General features: G+C 42.2%; 1 protein-coding gene across 1 annotated transcript; it reads left to right on the forward strand.

The window, feature by feature from the left end:
- Window positions 1-16,151: 16,151 nt before the first annotated feature.
- On the forward strand, window positions 16,152-23,013 carry LOC148115568 (uncharacterized). Its single transcript, XM_087883756.1, has 6 exons — window positions 16,152-16,337; window positions 17,362-17,957; window positions 18,257-18,371; window positions 18,482-18,549; window positions 19,641-19,770; window positions 20,607-23,013. Exons 2-6 carry the CDS (start codon window positions 17,550-17,552, stop codon window positions 22,394-22,396), a joined length of 2,511 nt encoding a protein of 836 aa, XP_087739882.1. The 5' UTR covers window positions 16,152-16,337; window positions 17,362-17,549; the 3' UTR covers window positions 22,397-23,013.
- The last annotated feature ends 4,659 nt before the right edge of the window (window positions 23,014-27,672 follow it).

Consider the following 27,672-nt stretch of genomic DNA (forward strand, 5'->3'; position numbering starts at 1 on the left):
CCAACGCGTCATTCTTGGGGGACAGGACCTGTGGTGTTTCCCGGTCCCCCACAATTAGTCCCAACAGTGGCTTATGATCTGTCAGTAAATCAAATTTCCTTCCATAAACATATTCATGGAATCTCTTCGTCCCAGCAACCGCAGCCAACCCCTCTTTATCAAGTTGGATATAACTCCTCTCGGCTGATGATAGTGTCCTAGAAAAGAACGCTATTGTGGCCTCACGATTGTCTTGAAGGCGATGACTTAAGATTCCCCCGACTCCAAACAGGGATGCATCACACATCAGGACTAACGGCAGGCGTTCATTAAATTGAACTAGGATGCTATCTGAGGAAATTAATTTCTTCACCTCCATAAATGCAACTGCTTCTCTGCGCCCCCATACCCATGGCACCTTTTTCCCCAACAGTCGATGCAGTGGTTCAGCAACAGATGCGTTTTGTCGCAAAAACACACTATAGAAATTGAGGAGCCCTAAGAAGGCCTGAAGTTCCATCTTATTCTTTGGTGTTAGCACAACATGTATTGCTTGTACTTTCTCCTTGGTGGGGTGCAATCCAGACGCATCAACCAGGTATCCTAGGAACTCAACTTGATTTACTGCTACTTTACACTTTTCTTTCTTTACCTTTAGCCCAGCCTCTTGAAATCTTTGTAACACTAGTCGTAGTCATTCAAATAATTCAATTTTACTGGTAGCGGAGATGAGTACGTTGCTGAATTAGGGAACAACCCTAAGGATGCTGTATAACAAACATTCCATCAGACTTTGAAACACCCCTGGGGCCACGCTTACCCCAAACTGTAAGCGGCAGCAATGGAACACCCTCCAATGCATTATGATGGTTTGTGCTTCGGCAGTGGCATCATCCATGGGGAGCTGCTGATAAGCCTGGGCAAGATCTAACTTTGCAAATATCTCCCCCTCACTCCCCCAGCGAATGTAATAAATGCTGCACCACTGGTAACGGATAAGTGTTATGTTGAAGAGCTCTATTCAAAGTACATTTATAATCCGCACAAATTCAGACTGACCTGTCTGGTTTCACTGCCGTCATAATAGGGCTCTCCCCCTTGGCATGGTTCACCGGTTCAAGTACGCCTTGCTGAATCAATTTATCCAGTTGTTCATCAACCTTTGGCTTTAATGCAAATGACACCCTCCTCAGTTTCATTCTTATTAGTGCCACCTTGGGGTCCAAACTGAAGGATATCGCGATACCCCTATATTCTCCCAACTTTCCGTCAAACACGTAGGCGAACTCTTGTTTTATTAAAAAAGTTTTACAAGAACATTTTTTTTTACAAATATTTCCCCCTCCCCCTCCCTTGCCCCCCTACCCCCCCAAACTTCCCAGAACAAAATACAGGGTATAACAATTGACAATCATATACTAAACTAATTTAACTATCTATGGATTCCTATCCCCTCCTTGACACTTTAACTCCCCTTTTACATAACTAAATATAAATACTCTTAATTTTTCTATTCATTCATAAGCTATTTGATATTTTTTAGTCCGATATTTTTTTTGAATATAATCGATTCATCTTCTCCATTCCAATATATATCTTTCTTGTGAGTGATCTTTCAAATAAGCTAAAATTTTTGCCATTTCTGCTAAATTCGTTACTTTTAATGTCCATTCTTCAATAGTAGGCAAATCTTCCTTCTTCCAATATTGCGCCACCAAAAGTCTAGCTGCAGTTATTAAATTTAAAATCAATTTAGTCTCTATAATCATACAATCTGTGATTATACCCAACAAAAACAACTGTGGAGTAAACTTTATCTTCTTTTTAAGGATATTTTGGATAATCCACCATATTTTAATCCAAAATGCTTTAACTTTTTTACAAGTCCACCATATATGATAATAAGTGGCATCATCACAATCACATCTCCAACACTTAGATTGCAAATTCGGATACATGCAAGCTAACTTTTTAGGATCCAAATGCCATCTATAAAACATTTTATAAAAATTTTCTCTTAAATTTTGTGCTTGCGTAAATTTTACATTTCTAACCATATTTTTTCCCAAGTTTCCATCATTATTGGTTCCTGAATATTTTGTGCCCATTTTATCATGCAATCCTTAACTACCGTATTTTCCGGCGTATAAGACGACTTTTTAACCCAGGAAAATCATCTCAAAAGTCGGGGGTCGTCTTATACGCCGGGTACCCGAATCTGAGTTGCTGGTGCTGACCGATGACACTTTGGGAGCGCCGGCAACATTGAGGGGAAGCTGTATTCCGAATTAGTTCCAACCTACAAGAGGTGCCAGGCAGTGCGGGGCCCACGAGAAAGGAACGCGTCCCCACTCTACCCCGGAATTCGGGTCACCTTCCTTCCTTTCCCAGCAGTCCACGGTGAAAGCGGCGCCGCAGTCGACCTGGGCCAGCGCCTTGCACACCTGGCTCTGCGTCTCCATTATGAGAAACTCCATGCGACTTCGCATGTCTCCGCCCCAGTCGTGCAGCTCTAGCAATCCACTCACCGGAGGAGCCATGAAGTGCTCCCACTGCCTTGCCAGATCTTCCTCGTCCTCCTTTCCCCACAGCTTTTCCCGTTGTAATTGCTGCTGCTGCTACCGCCGAGGCTGCTCCTTCATCTCCGCCCACCGCACCAGACCCAGCCCGGCCAGCACCGCCGTGGCTCCCGCAGTCCAAGCGGATCGGCGCCCGGGCTCGCAGGCGAAGGGTGGGAGTGCACAGCGCACTTTCCTGGCTTGGCGCCAATCCGGACGGCTGCAGAAGGAACTGGGCACCGGCTGTCATGTCTTTTCTGCTGTGCAGGGTTCGGCACCTGGGCTCCTGGGGTTTAAGCCTCTGGGCCGGCCCGTGCTGCTCCAGGATGTTCGCTTCGGGCTCCTTGGAATCGCTGCCGGGCGGTTCTTCCCGTTGGGGTGATGGTGAGTGGACTGCGGGAGCCACGGCGGACTCCTTCCCCATGAGATATTGCTCTGCATTTCACCACCTCTTCCAGGCTCGCAGCCACCCACCATCGCCCCAACGGGAAGAACCACCCAGCAGCGATTCCAAGGAGCCCGAAGCGAACATCCTGGAGCAGCACGGGCTGGCTCAGAGGCTTAAACCCCAGGAGCCCAGGTGCCGAACCCAGCACAGCAGAAAAGACATGACAGCCGGTGCCCAGTTCCTTCTGCAGCCGTCCGGATCGGCGCCAAGCCAGGAAAGTGCGCTGTGCACTCCCACCCTTCGCCTGCGAGCCCGGGCGCTGATCCGGATGGCTGCAGAAGGAACTGGGCACCGGCTGTCATGTCTTTTCTGCTGTGCCGGGTTCGGCACCTGGGCTCCTGGGGTTTAAGCCTCCGGGCCGGCCTGCGCTGCTCCAGGATGTTCGCTTCGGGCTCCTTGGAATCGCTGCTGGGCGGTTCTTCCCGTTGGGGCGATGATGGGTGGCAGAGATCGGCGTCGATCGCTGCGCACTCCCACCCTTCGCCTGCGAGCCCGGGCGCCGATCCGCTTGGACTGCGGGAGCCACGGCGGTGCTGGCCGGGCTGGGTCTGGTGCGGTGGGCGGAGATGAAGGAGCAGCCTCGGCGGTAGCAGCAGCAGCAATTACAACGGGAAAAGCTGTGGGGAAAGGAGGACGAGGAAGATCTGGCAAGGCGGTGCGAGCACTTCATAGCTCCTCCGGTGAGCGGATTGCGAGAGCTGCGCGACTGGGGCGGAGACATGCAAAGTCGCATGGAGCTTCTCATAATGGAGACGCAGAGCCAGGTGTGCAAGGCGCTGGCCCAGGTTGACCGCGGCGCCACTTTCACCGTGGACCTCCTTGGAATCGCCTTGGAATGCTGGAACCAGCTGGTTGCTGAGCGGAGCTTCCCCCAGGCATCTAGAGGGATATTACCAACGCTCTGACTTCCCCAGACCGGTGGGGCTCGCCATCAGTGGGGGTCAGCTGGGGAAGTCGGAGCGTGGGTAATATCCCCCTAGATGCCTGGGAGAAGCTCCGCTCAGCAACCAGCTGGTTCCAGCATTCAGCAGCATGCAGCCTTGACTAGATCGGCACAGCTTCCTGTCAATGTTGTCGGCGCTTCCTTAGCCTCATCAGTCAGTGCCAGCAATTCAGATTCATGAAGCTGTGCGGATCTCAACAAGGCTGCATGGGTGAAGGAAAAAAACCTGGTACAAAATAGCCCTCTTGCCACTACACGTAGCATAGCCCATTACCTTTCTCTACAGTACAGCAACAATACATACAGTACAGCAACAGTACATACAGTATAGTATACAAATATAACAGTCAAGACCCCATCATGGCTCCACCAGCAAGAAGAAAGAAATATGAAGCCAGTTTTAAACTTAAAGTTGTAAACTTTGCCATGGAACATAATAACTGTGCTGCTGCAAGACAATATGGAGTAACAGAAAAGATGGTTCGGGACTGGAAAGCAAATGTAAAAGCGTTAAAGAGTATGCCAAGGGGTAAGTGTGCATTAAGAAGAGGCACCCCACATTGGCCAGAACTCGAAAAACATGTAGCAGACATGGTGAATGAGCATCGCCAAAACGGTTATGTAGTTACACGAAATAAAATACGTTTGTTTGCACTTCAGTGGGCCAAATCTAACCCAGATCACAGCAACAGATTTAAGGCCACTGTATCCTGGTGTACTAGATTCTTGGAAAGGCATAATTTGGTTCTGAGGCAAAAGACAAAAATTGCACAAAAATTACCTGCAGATCTTGATGCCAAAGTAAATAGTTTCCATCGATATGTAATAAAACAGCGCAAGAAACATGGCTATGCGTTAAGTAGTATCGGAAATATGGATGAAACTCCAATGAATTTTGATATGATTGGAAATAAAACTGTCCATCCAAAAGGTGAAAAAACAATTTTAATTAAAACAACAGGACATGAGAAGTCCAGTTTTACAGTGGTACTAGCATGCACAGCTGATGGCTCCAAACTGAGACCAATGATTATTTTTAAAATAAAAACAATGCCGAAACTAAAGTTCCCTGTTGGTTGTTTTGTACATGTGAATGAAAAAGGCTGGATGGATGAAGAAGGGGTAAAGCTATGGCTTGATAATATATGGAGCAGGCGACCAGGTGGACTTATTCAAAAACGTAGTCTACTGGTGTGGGATATGTTCAGGGCTCATTTAACTCCCAGCACCAAGCAAAGGCTTGCAAGAATAAACACAGATGCGGCAGTTATTCCTGCAGGATTGACATCGTTGGTACAGCCACTGGATGTGTGCCTAAACAAGCCATTTAAAGATCGCATTCGAGAACAGTGGAATGAGTGGATGGTTAGCGGTGAAAAGTCATTCACAAAAGGAGGAAACATGCGTGCTCCACAGTTGGATGTTTTGTGCAAGTTTGTCATAAAAGCCTGGAATGATATTGATGCAGAAACAGTAATCAAGTCTTTCAAGAAGTGTGGCATATCAAATTCATTAGATGGTATGGAGGACGACTACTTGTGGCAAGATGAAGAGGAAGCCGAAGCTGAGACCACACCATCTGATACGGAATTAGATCCATATGATGACTGCCTTACAAATGTATCACAAGATGTCCTTGATGTACTTATGATATCAGATGACGAACAGGAGGATTTTGAAGGCTTTTAAAGGGAAACTGTCACGCCAGCAAAACCTGTAAAAATAGCTTGCAGTTATGATGGGCGTTACTGACTCGCCAGGGACTTGCCCGGCACTGGCTCTCTATTGTTTGTTATCTTCCTCCTATCATAATCAGTTCCAGTTTGGTTGACAGCTTAGAAAACAAACAGCATGGCAGCTCCCATGGGTTTATTGTCTTATCCTTCCTTTCAGCTTTAGAGTGAATTAGGAAAAGTTTAATCCAATTGCACTGTTTTATGTTGACATGTTTGATGACAAACAGCCTTATGTTTATAAGTGACAGTTTTCCTGCTAAGTACCTGCGTGTCATAAGCATTTGAATTAAAATTACCATATTGAAATCAAATCTGATGTTTTTTAATTTTTATTTTGTGTGCGTTGGAAGAGGGGTAGTCTTATACGGCGAGTATAGCCCAAACCCTATATTTTAACAGGAAAAGTAGGGGGTCGTCTTATACGCCCAGTCGTCTTATACGCCGGAAAATACGGTAATTCTGTTTCTGAATCTATTTCTATCAATATATTATATAATCTTTTTATATGCATTTGGCCTTGATCTCTAATTTGTTTTACCAAATTTACCTCGTTCTGCATGATACCAATTCTCTGATCTTCTTTCCATCTAGCTTGCAACTGTCCATACTGAAACCAAGTTTGAATTATCCTTTCTTCTTTTAATGCATTTAAAGACTTTAACTGCAATGTACCCCTTTCCATTTTAAGAAGCTCTTTATAAGTAATCACTTCTTGCTTTTGTTCTACACTTATATTCTCTATGCATGTCTGGGTATTGCCCATATAGGTATCTTATAATTTTACTTATATTGATACTTTTTCCAAACTCGTAACAAGGCATTCCTTAATATATGGCTTTTAAAAGTCTTATCTACCTTCTTATCATATAATAAGTAAGCATGCCAACCATATAACAAATCATATCCTTCAATATTCAATATTCTTTCTTCTGTTGAATTAATCTAATTATTGATAGGACAGCTGCTTCATAGTATAATCTTAAATTAGGCATTTTAAGACCTCCTCTTTCATGTATATCTTGCATTATTTTTAACTTTATTCTCGGTCTTCTCCCTGCCCAAACAAAATTATTAATACCCTTTTGCCATTCTCTCAAGTTTTAATCTTTCTTGAGTATTGGCACAATTTGGAACAAAAATAAAAACCTGGGTAAAACGTTCATTTTTATTGCTGCTATTCTTCCCAACAAGGATAATTGTAATTTTCCCCAATTCTCCATTTCTTTCTGTATTTTTTGCCATAACAAATCATAATTATTTTTATATAATTTTCTATTTGAAGCTGTAATATATACCCCTAAATATTTAACCTTTTTTACTATTTCAAATCCTGTTAATCTTTCTAATTCTTCTTTTTGCTTTACCGTCATATTTTTAGTTATTATCTTTGTTTTTTGTTATTTTAAATCCAGACATTTGTCCATATTGGCTAATTATATCAATTAAGCCTGTAACTGATTGTACTGGTTGAGTTAAAGTAACAACCAAGTCATCTGCGAATGCTCTTAGTCTATAATCATGATGTCTAATTTTAATTCCCTTTATTTTATTTGACCCCCAAAGTTAAAATAAACAATAATGGTGATAAAGGGCACCCCTGTCTTGTTCCTTTTTCAATTTTAAAAGTTTCTGTTAAACCACCATTAATTATTATTTCTGCTGTTTGTCTCTGATATGTTGCCCTAATAGATTGTGTAAAGTACTCTCCAAACTGCATCTTTTCTATTATTTTCAATAAAAATTGCCAATTCAATCGATCAAATTTATTTATTTATTTTATTTTTGAATTTGTATACCGCCCTTCTCCCTAAGGACTCAGGGTGGTGTACAGCCACATAAAAACATAGAGTACAAATATTAAAATACCATTAAAAGATATATATATAAATTTGGCCCCATAATTAAAAACAGTAACAAACCAATTAAAACATTTAAAAAGTGTTAAGCCAGCCCGGCTTGCTGGAAAAAGAAAGTTTTAAGGGCACGGCGGAAGGCACCGAGGTCTTGGATTCTCCTTATCTCTGGGGGCAGCTGATTCCAGAGGGTAGGTGCCCCCACAGAGAAGGCCCTCCCCCTGGGGGTCACCAGCCTGCATTGTTTGGCTGATGGCACCCTGAGGAGGCCCTCTCTATGGGAGCGCACAGGTCGATGGGAGGCCGTCAGTGGCAGCAGGCGGTCTCGAAGATAACTAGGTCCTATGCCATGGAGCGCTTTAAAGGTGATAACCAACACCTTTAAGCGCACCCGGAAGACCACTGGGAGCCAGTGCAGCTCACGCAGGAGAGGTGTTATATGGGAGCGCCAGGTAGCTCCTGTGACTACCCGCGCGGCCGCATTCTGGACCAGTTGGAGCCTCCGGGTGCCCTTCAAGGGGAGCCCCATGTAGAGAGTGTTGCAGTAGTCCAGGCGAGAGGTGACGAGGGCATGAGTGACTGTGCACAGGGCATCCCGATCAAGAAAGGGCGGTAACTGGCGGATCAGGCGAACCTGACAAAAAGTCCCCCTGGCAACAGCCATCAGATGTTCCTCCAAGGACAGCTGCGTATCCAGGAGGACTCCCAGATTGCGAGCCCTCTCTGAAGGGGCCAAAGACTCGCCCCCAATAGTCAGTGATGGAGTCAACTGACTATATCGGGATGCCGGGAACCACAGCCACTCCGTCTTGGAAGGGTTGAGCTTGAGCCTGTTTCTCCCCATCCAGATCTGCACAGCCCCAGGCATCGGGACATCACTTCAAGCGCATTGTTGGGGTGGCCTGGGGTGGAGATGTACAGCTGGGTGTCATCAGCGTACTGATGGTACTTCACCCCAAAGCCACGGATGATCTCACCCAGTGGCTTCACATAAATGTTGAACAGAAGGGGCGAGAGGACCAACCCCTGAGGCACTCCACATATAAGAGGCCTTGAGGTCGATCTCTGCCCCCCTGCCAACACGAACTGCAACCAGTCTGAGAGAAAGGAGGAGAACCACCGTAGCATGGTGCCCCCCATCCTTCTCCACATCCCAAAAAATAAGCGCTGCAGGGACTTGGTTGTTTCTTTCCAGATATTCCAATAAATTTACAATTTGTCTTACATTACTTTTCATTTGTCTCCCACTTATAAATCCAGATTGATCATTATGAATATTTTGTTGCATAACTATCATTAACCTATTTGCTAATATTTTAGCAAAAATCTTATCAGTATTTAAAAGCGATATTGGCCTATAATTTTTAGGTTGACTACGATCTTGATCCTCCTTTGGAATCAATGAAATAAAAGCTGTTCTCCAGGATGGTGGTACCTCTCCTCCATCTTGAATCTTACTAAATAATTCCTTAAGCTGTTCTACCATTTCTAACTGCAAATTTTTATAATAAACAGCTGTCAGTCCATCTGTGCCTAGAGCTTTACCCCCTTTTAACTGTTTAATTGCTAAAATAATTTCCTCCGAGGTTATTGGTTGGTTCAGTCCTTCCCTTTGCTCTGATGAACTACAGGAATATTCTCCTCCTGTAAATATCTATCTATGTCTTTACCTTGAATTGTATCACTAGCATATAACTTTGTATAAAATGGTAAAAAAGCTTTTTTAATCATATTTTGTTGATATACCCCTTTACCTTTGTATTCTATTTTTTCTATGGTACGTAGCTTTTGTTTTGTCCTTAACAAATAAGCTAATCATCTACCTGGTTTATTCGCATTACAGAAAGTATTATGTTTAGCATATTGTAAGTTAGTTGCCACTTGATCTGCCATCAACATGTTGAACTGCCCTCGCAGCAAATTTATTGTTTCCTTTATTTTCTTATCTGTTGGATTCAATATAAGTGCCTGCTCTTTCTTTTTTATTTCCTCTTCTAAGTCCCTCTGTTTCTTTTCGTGTCTACGTTTATATTTATTATACAAATGTATTAAGGTTCCTCTCATATATGCTTTACTTGCATCCCAAACCATTTCCATAGGTACCGTTATGCATATTCATAACAAAAAATTCTTTCATTTGTTTTTTACATTCTTTCACATTTTCCTCATATCTAAACAAATTTTCATTTATCCTCCAAGATCTTCTAGCTCCCTTTTCCTGTTCTAATTCCATCCACACCGCGCTATGATCAGTTAAAGTTCATGAGCATATCTTCGTCTTCTTCACCCTAGAAAAAAAATCATTAGTGATTAGTATGAAATCAATCCTAGAAAAAGATTGGTGTCTATCAGAAAAACAAGTAAAATCCTTTTCTTCAACATTTCGCTCTCGCCAGATATCTCTCAGCTCCATATCATCCATCATGTCGAAAAAAGATTTAGGCAATCTTGCATGATTTTGGGTATTTTGAAGTAATGCTTTTTTGTCCTTTTGAGCATCCAATACTCCATTCCAATCACCCATTAATATACACGATTTATAATCCCATTGTATTATTTTGGTATGCAAAAGATTATAAATTTTTTCTTGCTGTTGGTTGGGAGCATATACTCCAATTAAAAGTGTTTTCTTCCCTTCTATTAGAAATTCAATTGCAATGTATCTTCCTTGAACATCTGCCGCAATTAGTTTGGCTGTTAAATCTGTCTTTAGGTATATAACTATACCATTTTTCTTCTCTGGAGCAGATGCAACAAAATGTGTTCCCAATCTTGAATTTATCAAATATTTTTGGTCTGTCATTCTAATTTGTATTTCTTGTAGACAAATTACATCGTTTTTAAACTGTTTCAGATAGTGAAATATTTTCTTTCTCTTTTGCGGTGAATTTAAACCATTGACATTCCAGGTCAAAAATTTAGTTGCCATTCTTGGCGCCTTGAAGCTTCTGAAGCGCCAGCTGAAGATCCTCCCGCACCTTTCTCTTCGGCCTTGCTCCTCCCACTGCTTCTGTTTTTGTAGCTTCTTGAGCTTTCATTTGGGTTTGCTGTGTCTTTAAATCTTGTTCTCTTCGTTTAGCTGCAGCTCAAGTCTGTCTTTGATCTTTTGGTTCTTCTCTTTTTTCTGCTACTTCCAAAGGTTGAACAGTACCAAAAAGTTGCAGTAAATCTTCTTCAATAAGCGATGTCTCTCCTGCCGCTTGTGGCTGTTTACTTTCCTTCTTTCCCTGTATTGCCAGCTCTTCTTTTCTTCTCCTCATTTCCGGAGATGATGGGCATCCAGCCTTTAATACATTAATATAAAAATCTTTTGCAAATTGTGTTAAGGCGGTGCCTTTCTCCCATGTAATTCACCACCAGTCCAGCTGGAACATCCCATCTAAACTGAATCTGTCGATTTCTAAGTTCATCCACCAAAAAAGCAAACTCCTTTCTGCTTCTCAGCATTTTTGGAGGGATTTCTTTCAGTACTAAAACCTCTTGTCCTGCCAGTTGAAGTTTATTTTTATAGAAGGCTTGTAAAATTTCATTTCGGGTCCTCCTTGTTGTAAAATAAAACACAATATCTCTTGGCAGTTGGTTCTGTCTAGCAAACCAGGAATTAACACAATATATTTTGTCAATTTGCAATGAAAGATCTGCTTGTTGCTCTCCAGTTATCTTTGCAAAAGCCTCTGCAAAGATCTCTCTCAAGTTCTCTCGATTGTGCTCTCTCAAACCTCTTACTCTCAGGGCAAACTCCATCGCTCTATATTGTAACATCACCACTTCATCGTCTGCCCTATCCACCTTGGTCTGGACTTCATCCATTTTATTTTCCAAATTCACATTAGACTGATTAATTTCTTCTACTCTTTCATCCAACAATTCAATATGTTTTGCCAGACCCTGAAATGCCATTACAATATCTTCTCTTATTTCCTTATTCCGAGTTTGGATAACTTCCTTAATTTCAGCCATCTCATCAGACATTCCCTTAATTTCCCCCTCTAAAACAGAGGTTTGTTGCGTAAAAGCCTCCTGTAAACATTCCTGTAAAGCTTCCAAAGTCAATATTTGTGGGTTTGAAGTAGACAAAGATTGTAGCTTTGATGGTTGTGCTGGTGATCCTCCAGCACTTTTAAAGCCAGATTTTATTTGCTTAGAAGCCATTTTTAACTTTCAATTTGTACTTCTTACAGCAACCAAATCAGTAAATCCAATTATTTTTAAATCTTTTGTAAGTATTATAATTTATTTAAAATCCAAACTGTAGTCTTTCCACTTTAAATCTTCCTTTCTTTAGTATAGAATCCAATACACTTAAACAGCCTTTAAAGTGCTAACAATGTTAACAATCACTTTCACTATAACTTTCACTTTTTCCATGCCCTGTTACAGTTCAGGCTCCATTTTTTCTTTCCTTTTTTAAAAATCTTCGGAGGAAGAAATATAGACACAGAGTTAAAGTTCAGTACTTGCAGTTGCTAGGACTCCTGTTTCTGTTCTGCCTGCTTTGAGATTATTTTAAAGCTGAATGTTGATTGCAGGGGTGGTCACGGCGTCTTGTTCTGCTTAAAGCAGAAAAGTCCCGGAACCAGAGCTCAGTCGGGCTACCAGGGAGCTCTCACCCTCCAAGCCCCAGAATTATTCCTAGGGCTTTTGGGGAGCTCTACCTTCGTCCGGCTGCTTGCCTTCCTCTCTTCTCCTGAGGGGAAGGTTTCCAGACCGCCAGACAGCTGATTTGCACTGTCTTAGCGGTTTTAATGAGGTCGCGGGGCTGACTATCCAAAAGGAACGTCTGCCAGCGCCTGCGGTGCCACCGGAAGTCGGCGAACTCTTTACTCAACTCTCCGACAGTTTCTCCCAGGATTTTATGAACCCCAGTGATCTCTAACCCCAAAGCTGCAAACCAATCCAGTCCCAGGAGGTTAGGCAGTGCACCTTCTACAACAACCAATTTAAGTGGCCCGGAGAAGTCTTTATGTTCTACCTGGAACGTTCCAGTATCCTTGATGGGGTTGTTATTTTGTTGATAATCTTTCAAACAAATATGGCTATGCATAAACTTCCACTCGGCTCCATGTGGCACCAATCTCTGTAGGGTGTGCCAGGATATGATTGTTCTTGCCGACCCCATATCCACTTCCACAATACGGACGATAATGTAAATTTTACTACTTCACAGAATCCCGGTTTGATTGTTCACTCTCTCTAAATAACGGACGTCCGTGTTAATAGTAAAACACTCATCCTCTGGGATTCTTAGTCTCAGCGGGCCACGCTTCCCTCCCCCCCATTACGAATTGAAGTCTGTCCTGTTTTGGGGGCAGGCAATGTGGCATGGCAAACTTGTGCAAGGTTACCCTTCTTCCCATGCCATTTACAAATGATGTTTATATGGTGACACATAGCTTTTGGGTGGTTTCCGCCGCACCCTTTACATGAGGACAGTTTCCGGTCCTCGGTCAATCTGTGATTCTTACTGGCCGCCCTCAACCAATGGACATCATCATGATTATCTTTCTCATCTTCAGTGTGATCTGTCCCCGTACCCACACACACACACACACAGCCAGTCGAGGGTTAAGGAAACACTTTGGAACGCACCCAGTTCTTATCTCCCACTTGGCAGCAATAGACACACCGTCTGCCAAGTGACTTTATTTTCAAAGTAAAACAGAAAGACAAAATACTCAAGAGTCCAAATGTCCGACACTTTAAATCTTTCTCTCAGCAGCTCCGGACGAGGCTTTAGTGACTATCCAAGGTTTGCTTTGTTCGTCACAAAAATCCTTGACCACCACCCTCTATTATATAGTCTCTGGGGTGTGGTCCAGTGACTCAGTTCTAATCCCTAGCACGCCTCCTAAGCTGCTGCAAACGTTTATCACGCCTTCGGAGGCGTGCGTCCAGGAATGATGTTTCTTTATCACTCTGATCTGAATCAGCTGTCTCTTCTCCCTTGGCCGGCACTTGAGACAATGCCAGAGGGGAGGGGCCTGGAGAGGGAGGCCTGGCTGACTCCTCTTCCTCATGCTCGGAGCTTTCTTCCTCCGATGGGACAGGCTCAGAGGGCGGGGCCACAACACAGTGTCCCCCTGGAATTCCATCTCTCTCCAATGGATGGTTGCCCCCCTTCTAGCCGCCAGGGGGTTGCCCGACTTCTGAATCTCTTCCGTTGATCTGTTTGATGATTTGGCGGCTAGCACCTCCTCTACTGCTGTCTTTAGTGTTAATGTTGGTTTCACCAATAATCATCTCTAACCGAACATCCTGAACCCCACAGACCAATCTGTCTCGAACGGCTTCATCTAGGTTGCTAAATTCACAATAAATAGCTGCTTTCCAGAGGGCTGCCATGTAACAGCTGATAGACTCACCCTACACCTGGTCCCTATGGTAAAAAGCATGTCTTCTAGCAATGCAAGATGGTCAGGGAGCATAATGTCCCCGCAATTTGCTTAATAATATGTCCCAAGGAACTGTCTGAAGGTGTTGGGGTGCAATGAGAGCCCTCACCATCTCAAACACTTCCACAAATGCTCAAGAAAAGCACTCATTTACGATTGTCTGTGATATTTGTATAGTCATTAGCTTCCAATATTAGTCATATTTTTTTTTCTATTAGTCATATTTCTATGCCGCCCACTCTCCGAGGATTCTGGGCGGCTTACACCAAAGACAGTATACTAAATACCATATTGCCCCCAACAATCTGGGTCCTCATTTTACCCACCTCGGAAGGATGGAAGGCTGAGTCAACCTTGAGCCGGTGAGATTTGATCCGCTGATCTGCTGAACTAGCAGTCAGCTGAAGTAGCTGCAGTACTGCACTCCAACCACTGCGCCACCTCGGCTCTATATACAGTCAAAAAGGATTAAATAAGAATCCCAAGTCTGTGTTTCAGGATCAAATGGAGCAAACTGTGGTGGGTTAGCCATTCTCTTTCCAAAACAACAGTCATCACTCACACATGCCCCTTTTATCTCTATGACCTCTCAATCAGCACTTCTCTATGTTGGCTCAGAGCCCAGCATTCCCTCCTTCGTCGCCAATGAAATGTTGTGCGTGGGAACACAGAGGAGGAGCCAGACTTCCAGCAGCAATATTTATTTAAGATTTATAGATAAATTTATTTAAGATAAGGATTCATTATAAACCAACATGCAGTTCCCTACTGACAGCCCCTTTTTATAAGAAACTGTCAGCCTTTAACCAATAACTTTAAAATACGTCCCACACCTGCACAGCAGAAGGAAAAGCCTCTACTCGTGCATGCATGGACATAACACCAAGGGCTTTAGCCAACAGAGTAGTCTTAATTCCCATAAAAGGATCCACACAGGAGAAAAGCCATATAAATGCATGGAGTGTGGAAAAGGGCTTCAGCCAACACAGTAATCTTACCACCCATAGAAGGATCCACACAGGAGAGAAGCCATATAAATGCATGGAGTGTGGAAAGACCTTTACTTATAGCAGTCAACTTGCTCCTCATAAAAGGATGCACACAGGAGAGAAGCCACATAAATGCATGGAGTGTGGAAAGACCTTTAGTTACAAGAGTCATTTTACTTATCATAGAAGGAACCATACGGGGGAGAAGCCATACAAATGCATGGAGTGTGGAAAAACCTTTCGTAGCAACAGCCATCTTATTTCCCATACAAGGATCCACAAAGGGGACTAGCCATATAAAGGCAGAGAGTGTGGCAAGACTTTTACTTACAGGAATTGACTTGCTGGTAATAAAAGGATCCACACAGGGGGAAAGCCCTACAAATCCTTGGAGTGCAGAAAGGGTTTCAGCCAAACTAGTAATCTTACTTCCCATAAGAAAATCCATAGAAGGGAGAAGTCATGTAAGTGCATGGACTGTGGAGAGAGAGCAACAGGAGGGGGAATTATGTAATTTTCCATACAGAGATACATTTGGGTGAGAATCTATGTTAATTCTAGATTTAATTAGTTAAATCCATGGATTTCCTTTTCAGAAGTGAGTTTCCTGCTTAGTTGTTTCTTCCCACTTGATCACACACAAAGTGTTTAAAATGTCCTTCTTTTCATTAATCTTCTTAGAATTGTTTCCCCAACCAGCTTTGACTGGCTCAGTCCCCATCTATTCTCTGCCTCCTGAGTCCCAGCTGATCAGGAGGAAATGGGAATTTTGCAGTAACCTTCTCCTGCCATGCCCACCAAGCCACGCCCACAGAACCAGTAGTAAAAAAATTTGAATCCCACCACTGATGCACGCCCCCTCTACTAACCACTTAAGTATGATGTAATCTTGAAAGAGTTTCCCACTGTCCTCTTTTATGGGATGGAGAATCAAGAGAAGAGGATTATTATGAGTCTCTTGAGTACAAAAAATAATTACATTCCAATTCCTATCTGTTCCTTTCCTCCCTTTATGCAAGGAGGTAGCTTTCTATAGAAGCTTTCTTAAAAATGGAAGGTTGGAGACGAGTCTAACTTTGTCAAAAGTGGTTGGATTGACAAGGCTTCCTGACTACCTCTTCCCTTCTGACCTCCAAATGGGAAAGGCACCCTTTCTCCCTTCTTTACATGAGCGCCTGCCTTGCACACAGAATCCACCAGAGGGCTCCCTTCGCAAAGAGAAGGCAACATGAAGCACTTCACTAGGGGGCCGCTGGAGGGAGAATGCTACAGGTAGCTTTCCAAAAAGAGGGTGAGAAGTCAGTGACTATCTTAATCGCGCCTCTCTAGGACGCTGCACACTCTCTGTCTTTAACACTTTCAGATTCGCAGGAGTTTTTTTAAAAAAAAAAGCTGCAGAAAAAAAATTGCTAAGGGAGGAAGGTCCGGAGGTGGCCGTGGTAAGTGGACAGATGGGGTCTCTTCCTATGCAAAGAGAGGCAGAGGGCTTTCCAACTGGAAAGGAAGAGACAGATGCCCAGCCTTATCCCAGTTCTATTTTCTATAATCTCTGGGAGTAGGAGATTTCGGGTCTCCTTTTCCCCTACCACCCCTTTCTATGCTCATCATAGACAGAGGGCAAGTAGACTTCCCGATCAGCCTTGTTTCCCACCCACCCCCAGGAACAAATCTAGATTCCTCAGGAAGGGGATCTGGGGGAGTCCTTCACACTCTGTATCCCGGGAAAAGCCCCTGAATTGGGAGGTAGGTGGGAGGAGAGAGGGAACTTGCATGGCAAATCTCAAGCAGGAAATTAGAATTGCAAGGGAGATTGTGCCTGCATTCTCATTACGTGTTGGATGACACTAAAATGAGAGTTTACTCTCCTGCAGTTCAATTTATTTTAAGAGAACCAGACATCTTCTTAAACTACGCCTGTGTTTCGGGTGAACCCTACATTTTCTGTTTGGATTTAGGAGATGCTGTGTGAATCTGCCTACCTGTAGTAATGCAATTTGACTCTTAGAAAGCAAACCCTGAGTAAAGGGAAATGGAAGATCCTAAGAAAGCCCGTGAACTGGATGATTGAGAATCTCCATAGACTTTTAAATCCCAAGAAAAAGTCATTTCATGTAATATGATCTGAACTTTAATTGTTTGTTAACCTGTTTTGAGTTTGGTAGGTTGGGTGAACTCTGATAGTCGGTAAATGTAGATTGAAGCCTTTAGAAATCAAAGTCTCCATGTGACAAAAAGGAAATTGAAAATGATCCAAAAACACATTTGTTCACTGTTCCAAGTTGTTGATAGAAGTCGATCCCATAGCTTCCCCTACACACAAAAACACACAGCGATAATTGCTCAGTGCCACTATAATCCTATACCAGCTCAAAAAAAAATACTTCCTTCCATGGGGATGAGTGTTGTTGAATGTAAAATATGCCACTTTCTAATTCTTGGAATTTATTTTGTTTTCCGTCTCAGATACACAAACTGGAAGCCAACTTTACAGTCTCTTGTAGAGAGACAGAGTTATCTCTTCAGCAAACTGGGTTTATTGTCTCTTCTGGTCATTATTGCAGCTAAAGGAAAAATCCTATGAATGAAAAAACATTTGGAGATTCACAAGATTCCTTGTACACATTTGAAGTTCTATTTCAGGACATAAAAGAATGGAGAGCCAAACATTAGCAAGTGAGAGAACTGGAAAATGCCCTTTTAGTGCTCAGCCTGGGAGCTATGGGGAGATCTGTGCAAGAACAGGAAAGATCTTAGAGGAGGGTCTTTCAGAAGTTCAGCCCTGGAAGTTCAGGAATGTCCAATATCGGGAGGATGAGGGTCCCCGAGAACTTTGCAGCCGACTGCACTACTTTTGTAGTCGATGGTTGAGACCAGAAAAGCACACAAAAGCGCAGATGCTGGACCTGGTGGTTCTGGAGAAGTTCCTGGCGCTTCTGCCCCTGCAGATGGAGAGCTGGGTGCGGGAGTGTGGAGCAGAGACCAGCTCCCAGGCAGTGGCCTTGGTGGAAGGCTTCCTCCTGAGCCAGGCAGAGGAGAAGAAGGAGCAGGTTGAGTTGCAGGTGAGATAATTTCATCTCAGAAGCCTAGAAGGGGTTTAAATGTAATGAACAATGTGTTTGAATTCTATGCTCCTCATTACCAGTTCTCTGGCATTCATAAGATTTCACTAATTCTTGAAGGATGTTCCATTATCCGTTCTTGGAAGAAAGATTTGGGACAGCCTTTTCTTTCTTACTTTCCAACTGAACTGATGGACATTGGGTGCTTTCAAGTGGTGTTGAAAGAACAGAACAAGAATCCATTTCATGGTGTGTCTGGTCCTTTCATTCTTCTTCTTTTCTCTGGCTTATATTTCAAGTCCTTCACTGTGGAGAACAAAGATCCTGAGGGAAGGAGGCATCTATCCAATACCCCTTGGGAACTGTTTACCTTGAGGACTACTCAGCATGACACAAATCAAGAAACATCCAGAGGTAATATAAGACACTCCCATTCCTTATAGAGATCGCAGCTGTCTCATCTTCTCTGTCTTTGCTATTATAGGACACCTCCTCCTATTTTGTTAATTTTGTCTCCCCCACAGGGAAGAATAGTGGGAACCTGACTCTTCCTTATGGTGAAGATGAAACAATAGTTGAACCTCCAACTCAAGTAAGAGAAGGAAAATTATTTATTAGATTTGTATTCTCCCTTTTCTTCAAAAAATCAAGCTAGTGTACACTGTACTGTCTCCTTCCATTTTTTCCCTCCTGTTTGGGATGCCTTATTTTCATGTCCCCAAGCAACAAAACTTCAAAAGAGATTCTTATTAGGATTTTTTAAAAGATCAATACTTTAAAAAAGTATTCTTTATGCTAATAACTTTCCATAACTTTCAATAACTAATTTTTTTATAAAATCCTTCACGATGCTTATTTTTTTTGTCATTCTTTGACTTGATTTATGCAAGGATGCTTTTTAAAAAATGACATAATATTGATGCTGGCACATTACCATTTTAAAAAGCTTTGTTACAAAGTTCATCCTGTATTTTACAAATACAATGTTTACATTACAAAGACATAAGAAAAATAAATTCATCAGATTAAAAGGTAAGGTAAATTAAAAGTGGCCATATAGAAAAAGCTTGGTACAAAAATTGTTTGGAAGTCCCCTTTGGCTACAAAGGCTAAGAAATGTTCTCCTTATGAAAAGTTATGTTTCTTTGTCTCCCATTCAGCCAATGGCTCAGACTATTAACAGCTTCCTTGCTATATGAAGAGTTTTATGTCTCTGGATAAAGCGATGGCACTTTACCAAATCTTCCAAGACACACACACACACTTCCTTCTGCAAACATAGGAAGGATTAGAGTCTCTAATAGGTGGTGTTTCCAAGGCCCACCAAGGCCCACCCAGTTGATTCTCTCCAGATGCTGAGGGTCTTTTGATGGTGAATAGATTAATAAATTGAGAAGAGTGTTTTGAGAGTGGATGGTAGATGAAATCGATCCAGAAAGAAACTGGGGTTACCTTTATTCAATGGCACCAAAAGTCCTGTAGAATCAATCAAGATGATAAAAGCTGCCTAAAATATTTTTTCAGTCAAATGCTTTTTTGTTCTGTCATTTTCTCATCTCAATCCTAGAATCCTACTCAGCATAGACCTTAGTGCATAACTTTGCTTTGGGAATTTCTAAAGAATAGAGCAGATCTTGCAGTCCTTCCCAGGCCTATTCTATTCCTTTTTTTGTTTATTTTCAGGGGAGTCTTGTGTCCTTTGAGGAGGTGGCTGTTTATTTCTCTGAGGAGGAGTGGTCTCAGCTGGATCCTCACCAAAAAGCTCTGCATTCAGACGTCATGCTGGAAAATTATAGAAACGTGACTTCTTTAGGTAAGATTTTCTATTTTCCAGTCAGAGAGTTCAGGAAGAGATGTTGTTGTTAGATTCCACTGGCTGTTTCTTATTAAAAAATCTCCAAATAGAGGTCATCACTTGAGAAGGAAAAGAAAAAGTCATGCTGTTCTATTGCTCCTAGTATGGAAATAGATCAATGGCTTTCTGCTTAGATGCATCCTGTGCCATTTGTCATCTGTTGGGTTTTTCTATTTCTATTTAAACCTATCAGTGTTAAAGTAATTCCTTGGTTTGAGGTAATGCTAAACTCTGATACAGAGATTTCATATTTTTTGGCCCAGGTGCTTCCGTATCAGTACTATGAAGGATTGCAATTCAATTAATTTTTTGTCTTAATGGACTTTTCTTCCATTTCATTCCTATCCTGAGTCTTGGACTTAGGACAAACTGGTCCCATTTTTCTATTGCAAACATGCTGCTTAGGGTTAATATAAGAACTCTAAGCTTTTTTCTCTGCAATCATGTGATCTTTGGCAGGAAAAAATTAAAACACAAATGGAAGGTAGGTTTGTATAGGAAGAAAAAAAATGAGTTTTAAAATTAATTCTCAGGGGGCTCTTCCGGAATTGGCCCACTTCCAATAAATCTTGGGTTTTCTACAAATGCTTTCTTGGATGTTTCTCCTCGTTCTTAAATTAAAATTTTGTTTTAGATGTTTGAAAGCTTTGATATTTCATGAATAGAGATATTATAATTTATATACCATGCCATTATAAGTATACAAATATGCAATATATTGGAATTTGGCACAATATCAGAGGGAAATTGGTACGTCTTCTTGCTAACATTTTTATTTCTCCTTCCCTTTGAAGGTAATAATGGGCAGGAAAATAAAGAGTCAATTGAACCATTCCAAAAGTTCAGACTTGGGAACAGAACAGAGAAACCTGCAAATCAAATGGAACAACAAAAACAGGAGAGAAACCCATCAAATAATTGGAATAAGGAAAGTTTATCTTCAGCTGTTGCTCAGTTGGAAGGCTTTCTTGACCAACTAGGAAAAATAGAGAAAAAATATATTGGGAAAGGTGTAGAACTATTCAAAGATGTATTAGATGTAAATGAATATTATCCAACCCAAGCCAAATCAGAAGAGTATATATGGAAAGACAATGGAAAAAATTACAATGGGGCTTTCACTCTTTCTAGAGAAAGAGTGACATCTCATAAAAGGATACACATAGGAGAGAAGCCACTTAAATACATTGAGGGTGGTGGTCATCTTACTTCCCATAACAAAAGACATATAGGGGAGAAGCCATATAAATGCTTGGAGTGTGGAAAGGGCTTCAGCCAACACAGTAATCTTATGTCCCATGAAAGGATCCACACAGGGGAGAAGCCATTTAAATGCATGGAGTGTGGAAAGCACTTCACCCAAGGTGGTCACCTTACTGCCCATAGAAGGATCCATACAGGGGAGAAGCCATATAAATGCATGGAATGTGGAAAGGACTTCAGAACAAGCAGTAAACTTACATCCCATCAAAGCATCCACACAGAGGAGAAGCCATATAAATGCATAGAGTGTGGAAGGGACTTTAGAACAAGCAGTCAACTTACATCCCATCAAAGGATCCACACAGGGGAGAAGTCATATAAATGCATGGAGTGTGGAAAGGGCTTTAGCCAACAGAGTAGTCTTAATTCCCATAAAAGGATCCACACCGGAGAAAAGCCATATAAATGCATGGAGTGTGGAAAGACCTTTACTTATAGCAGTCATCTTACTTCCCATAACAGAAGACATATAGGGGAGAAGCCATATAGATGCATGGAGTGTGGAAAGGGCTTCAGCCAACACAGTAATCTTATGTCCCATCTAAGGATCCACACAGGGGAGAAGCCATTTAAATGCATGGAGTGTGGAAAGCACTTCACCCAACGTGATCATCTTACTGCCCATAGAAGGATCCACACAGGGGAGAAGCCATTTAAATGCATGGAGTGTGGAAAGGGCTTCAGAAGAAGCAGTGATCTTACATGCCATCAAAGGATCCACACAGGGGAGAAGCCATATAAATGCATGGAATGTGGAAAGGACTTCATAACGGGCAGTAAACTTACATCCCATCAAAGGATCCACACAGGGGAAAAGCCATATAAATGCATGGAATGTGGAGAGACCTTTAGTTTCAACAGTCATCTTACTTCTCATAGAAGGATCCACACAGGGGAGAAGTCATATAAATGTATGGAGTGTGGAAAGGGCTTTAGCCAACAGAGTAGTCTTAATTCCCATCAAAGGATCCACACAGGAGAAAAGCCATATAAATGCATGGAGTGTGGAAAGACCTTTACTTATAGCAGTCAACTTGCTCCTCATAAAAGGATGCACACAGGGGAGAAGCCATATAAATGCTTGGAGTGTGGAAAGGGCTTTAGACAACACAGTCATTTTACTTATCATAGAAGGAGCCACACGGGGGAGAAGCCACATAAATGCATGGAGTGTGGAAAGACCTTTAGTTACAAGAGTCATCTTACTTCCCATAGAAGAATCCACACAGAGGAGAAGCCATACAAATGCATGGAGTGTGGAAAGACCTTTCGTAGCAACAGCCATCTTATTTCCCATGTAAGGATCCACGAAGGGGACTAGCCATATAAAGGCAGAGAATGTGGCAAGACTTTTACTTACAGGAATTGACTTGCTGATAATAAAAGGATCCGCACAGGGGGAAAGCCCTACAAATCCTTGGAGTGCAGAAAGGGTTTCAGCCAAACTAGTAATCTTACTTCCCATAAGAAGATCCATAGAAGGAAGAAGTCATGTAAGTGCATGGACTGTGGAGAGAGAGAGCGACAGAAAGGGGAATTATGTAATTTCCCATACAGAGATACATTTGGGTGAGAATCTATGTTAATTCTAGATTTAATTAGTTAAATCCATGGATTTTCTTTTCAGAAGTGAGTTTCCTGCTCCTCAGTTGTTTCTTCCCACTTGATCACACACAAAGTGTTTAAAATATCCTTCTTTTCACTTACCTTCATAGATTTTGTTTCCTCCTTCCTTCTCCTTCCTTAATACATTCTCATTTTATTAAACAAACATATGTTCTTTATCCTCACAAAAAGTTGGAAACAATGCACCAGAGAAAATCAAAATTATAATCCAAAGACAATTTGAGTTTCATCAAAGTTTAGAGTGTGATGGAATGTAATTCTGCGTTGTCCTGTTGAATAATTGTGATATTGAATTAAAAGTGGCAAATAGGAGGATTTGTACTTTGAATTTTTCATTACTTCCTCACTTTCTTTTTTTGTCCCTGGTTGGGGATATTCAGGAAAACAACAATCATTGCAAATGATCAAGCAGGAACGGTGACAATTGGAAATCAGTGGGGACCAAAATAAAATAATATGAAGTTAAGAAAAACTATTTCAGAAAACTCTTTCTGGTCCTCCTATCTAAACACAGAGAAATGAGAAAGAGAACTGCTCTGGGATACAAAAACACACCAAAATAATCAAGGTTGCATCCATGGTGTAGAACTGAGACCTGAGGCAGCCAGTATTTATACAGAAGCATGGAACATTATTCAATCAAAGGCCTCATGATTTGAGAAACTTGTCACATGCAAATCAATGTGTAGCATGTGGAAAGAGCTGAAAGGATGAGGAATTCCTTTCTCACAAAAGGAGCCAGAGTGACAATTTTCCAAACGAGGTTTTTAAAAAGAAAGGTTTTCTGCAGCTTTGAGTTTTGGTTTTGAAAAACAATTTTCAAAATTTCGTCCTGCTGTGTGATTTCGTATCTCTCACAGTTTTCTTTAGCTTACCTCTCCAAAGACAGAGGAGTCACTTCAGATATATCTCCTCCTCCTTCCTACAGCCTGTTGGAAGAAATATCCATCTGGTTCAGTTCCAAGTGAGGAGAAACACCTTGGAAACATGGAGGCTGATTGGAAAGGTGGTTTAATGATGAAGCAAAACCCTCAAGCACCTGGGCCTGGTGCATCTGACCACATGAGTGGAGAGTGAGGGTTATTTATACCCTCTCTTGGGCCTTGCCCTTGAGCTTCCTGTTCCTGCAACTACATTGTTGTGATTAGATAAAACAATTATGAGCAGTCCACTCCTGTAAGTCTGGAAGAAACCCTTAACTGGGAATCATTGTCAGTCCACCTCTGTTTAAATCAATGATGGAATTTCTAGAAGCCCAAAAGTCTTGATCTTGCAGAGATTCACTCATTTTGTCCTGGAGATATGAAAAATATCTAGATATCATTAGTACACCAGGTTCTGCGCAGATCACCTGTGATGATGTCTAAGTCAGTGGGCGGAGCCTCTCGCCGCTTTTACTACCGATTCTTGTGAACCGGTCCGAACTGGGGGCAACCCACCACTGGTATGCACGCCCCCTCTACTAACCACTTAATTATGATGTAATCTTGAAAGAGTTTCCCACTGTCCTCTTTTATGGGATGGAGAATCAAGAGAAGAGGATTATTATAAGTCTCTTGAGTACAAAGAATAACTACAATCCAATTCCTACCTGTTCCTTTGCTCCCTCTCTTCCCTTTACGCACGGAGGTGGCTTTCTATAGAAGCTTTCTTAAAAATGAAAGGTTGCAGATGAGTCTAACTTTGTCAAACGCGGTTGGATTGACAAGGTTTCCTGACAACCTCTGTCCTTCTAACCTCCCATGGGAACGGCACCCTTTCTCCCTTCTTTGCATGAGCACCTGCCTTGCACACAGAATCCACCAGGGGGCTCCCTTCGCAAAGAGAAGGCAACATTAGGCACTTCACTACCGGGCCGCTGGAGGGAGAATGCTACAGGTGGCTTTCCAGAAGAGGGTGAGAAGTCAGTGACAGGGGGGGGGTCTCTTCCTATGCAGAGGGCTTTCTAGAGAGGCTTTGGAGGCTGGGGACAGCAAAAAACATCACTTCCTGTCCAACTGGGATTTGGGAAATGGGCTGTTTCAGGCCTCCGGAGCGCCTCTGAGGGGCTGGGGAAGGCTGTTTTCGCCCTCCCCAGATGCATAGAGAGGATCTGGAGCCAGGTGAGAAAGAAAAACGGGCCTACTGGGCCATCACATGCCTTCTTTAGCCTAATCTTACAATTCCTCCCTCCCCCCTTCTCATTCCTTAATATATTCACAGTTTATCAGAGGATGCTAAATTTCTCTGCCCTTACAAAGTTTGAAATGATGCAGCAGGGAGGTTCTGGAGTTTGAATCGATATGATAATCAAAGGGAATTCAAGTTCCATCAACGCTCACAGTGTGAGGTAGAATTTTATATTGAATCGTCCTACTGTATAATAGTAATGTTATATTAAAAGTAGCAAGTGAATTTGTGCTTTAAATTTTTCCTCTCTCTCCCCCTCTACCTCTCCTCCCTCTTTCCCTCCCTCCCTCTCTATTTTGTACAAAGTTAGGGATAGAAAGAAGAAAAAGAATGAAAGTGATAAGAATGAAAGTGACTCCAAGGTGCTAACGTTAGAAACGATCAAGCAAGAAGGAAGACTTTTGGGAATCAGTGGGGATCTACATAAAATAACATGACATTTACTTCAGAAAAGTACTTCAGTTTTTTCTGACCAAACAAACAAAAATGGAACATGGAATTGCCTCTGGGATGTGAACATAGTAAAAATAATCAGACTTATATCCACGGTGTAGAACTGAGACCTGAGTGAACCTGTATGAAGGTTCAGTCAAAGTTCTCATAAGGGAATTGTCATAGGCAGATGAATGTACAGTGTGTGGGAACAGCTGAAAGGATGAAGAATTCCTGTTTTTAAGAAGAGATTGGACAACCATTTGTCTGAAGGGGTATAAGGTTTCCTGCCTGAGCAGGGGGTTGGACTAGAAGACCTCCAAGGTCCCTTCCAACTCTGTTATTCTGTTATCTTATGTCAACAAAAGGAGCCAGAATGACGAGAAGCCTCCAAAATGCACATGCCAAAGACTTTCAGATATTAGGGCCATATTTTGCTTTGTATGATGTGATGAGGCTAAGAAAAAAAAATATTTTTAATTAAGTAAAACTAAACATCAATGTGTGGTTACCTTTCTGACATTATTATTTTTTCTTCATCTTCAATTGCATTTAAACTTAGTAATACATGAAAAAAATTGGTAGGATTTGGGTGGGAGAGTATGTTTCAGGTTTCAGAGATTCATGCTGGTTTGAAGCTGTTGACAGGTAGTCCTCACTCAATGACCATTCATTCAGCGACCTCTTGGACTTGCAACAGAACTGAACAAAGGGACTTATGACCAGTGTCCAAAGTTAGGGCCTTGCAGTGCCCTCATAGTCACATGACTGTGATCTCCGCTATTAGCATCTGATTTCTACTTATGACGAATCCCCCCCACACACACACACACACCTCCCATCATGTGCAAAAATCTCTTCTGGCTTCCTCAGAAAATAAATACGAAAGCCAGCAGGGAAGGGGACAAACCTCTGCCACAGAATTCAATGGGAGAGGTGCTGAAAAAGGTCTGTGGATCTATTTTGGGACAGACCTTTTCCAGCCAACCTCTTTGAGAACAAAAGGGCTGCCTGTCAGTTTGATTTTGCCCTGCCTGGTAAAATATCCTTCTGGGTTCTGCTCCAAGTGGGGAAAAAGACACTGGAAACATGGAGACTGCTTGGAAAGATGGTTTAATGGTGGACAGGATCACATGGTTTGAGTTCCTGAACAGAAAAAAGGGATGAGATACAGCGAGTCCCCGGGTTTTATGCTTTCTCTAGCTTTGAATTTCCTGGGGCCCAGAAAGAGTATCCTGATTGGTTGTCAGACTCCCAGGGGGTGGGGGTTTTAGGTAGCCTTGCTGGATGATGTAATCTTCCCAGGTGCCATGTGGTGAATTTCTGTTGGTAGATGGGTCCTATTGTGTTGCAGATGATGGCCCATTGAAAAAGGGTGGGGGGTGGGGCAAGAAGGTGAGCTGCTTAGTCTTTAAAACATGCTTCTCCATTTCTCATCCAAGGAAACATAATATTCTGCCTTTTTAATATTTCCTAAAATATTTCATTCTTCTAGGAAAGGGGTGAGTGCTAACTTCCTACAAGACAAAGAGAAAATTATAAATCAACTTGTGGGTCATTAGGAGTCCTTGGTGCTCTATGAGCTTCCTTGTTTTCTTGCAAACGTTTCATTACCCTAACTAGGTAACATCATCAGTGCTAGTAAAGAGTGCTGTTTGCTGTCACAGAGGAGACCAACCTATTTTCCAAAGGACCAATGGTAGGCTAAGAAATAATAGATGAAAATTCATCAAAGAGATATCCAGCCTAGAACCAAGGAGAAATTCCCTGACAGAACAATTAACTAGTAGAACAGCTGGTCTCCAGATGTTTTGGATGCTCTATCACTGCAGTTTTTCAAGAAGATATTGGACAGGCATTTATCTGAGATGGTACAGGGTTTCCTGCTCGAGCTACAAAACATGCAAGGTCCCTTCCAACTGTGTTACTTACTCTATTCTATATTTTAAAACTTTTAAGTAAGAAGGCTGAATCCTATTTCTTCTAGATCCCTTCGTTTCAGGGGTAAAATCCAGCAGGTTCTGACAGATTCTGGAGAACCGGTAGTGGAAATTTTGAGTAGTTCAGAGAAGCGGCAATTGCCACCTCTGGCTGGCCTCAGAATGGGACAGGAATGGAGATTTTGCAATATCCTTCTCCCAGGAGAGGGAATGGGGATTTTGCAGTATCTTTCCTAAGCCACGCCCACCAAGCCACACCACACCCACAGAACCGGTAGTAAAAAAAATTGGATTTCACCACTGCTTTGTTCCCTGTATAAAAGGATGTAGCTTTCTACTGAACCCTACTTAAAAGTAAAAGGGTGCACATCGGTGGAACACTGTCAGAAGGAATTGGATAAAGAAGGGTTATTGATCAGAGGGAAGCATC

This window comes from Pantherophis guttatus, chromosome 2 (genome assembly GCF_059756535.1).
Source record: "Pantherophis guttatus breed Tessera chromosome 2, ASM5975653v1, whole genome shotgun sequence".
In the NCBI taxonomy this organism is placed as follows: domain Eukaryota; kingdom Metazoa; phylum Chordata; class Lepidosauria; order Squamata; family Colubridae; genus Pantherophis; species Pantherophis guttatus.

Bases quoted from the DNA above. Each gene is read 5' to 3' on its own strand.
- LOC148115568 (XM_087883756.1), top strand. From the start codon at position 17,550: ATGGAGAGCCAAACATTAGCAAGTGAGAGAACTGGAAAATGCCCTTTT. The intron at 18,372-18,481 runs GTAATATAAGAC...TCTCCCCCACAG, and splicing joins AAATCAAGAAACATCCAGAG to GGAAGAATAGTGGGAACCTG. The intron at 18,550-19,640 runs GTAAGAGAAGGA...GTTTATTTTCAG, and splicing joins TAGTTGAACCTCCAACTCAA to GGGAGTCTTGTGTCCTTTGA.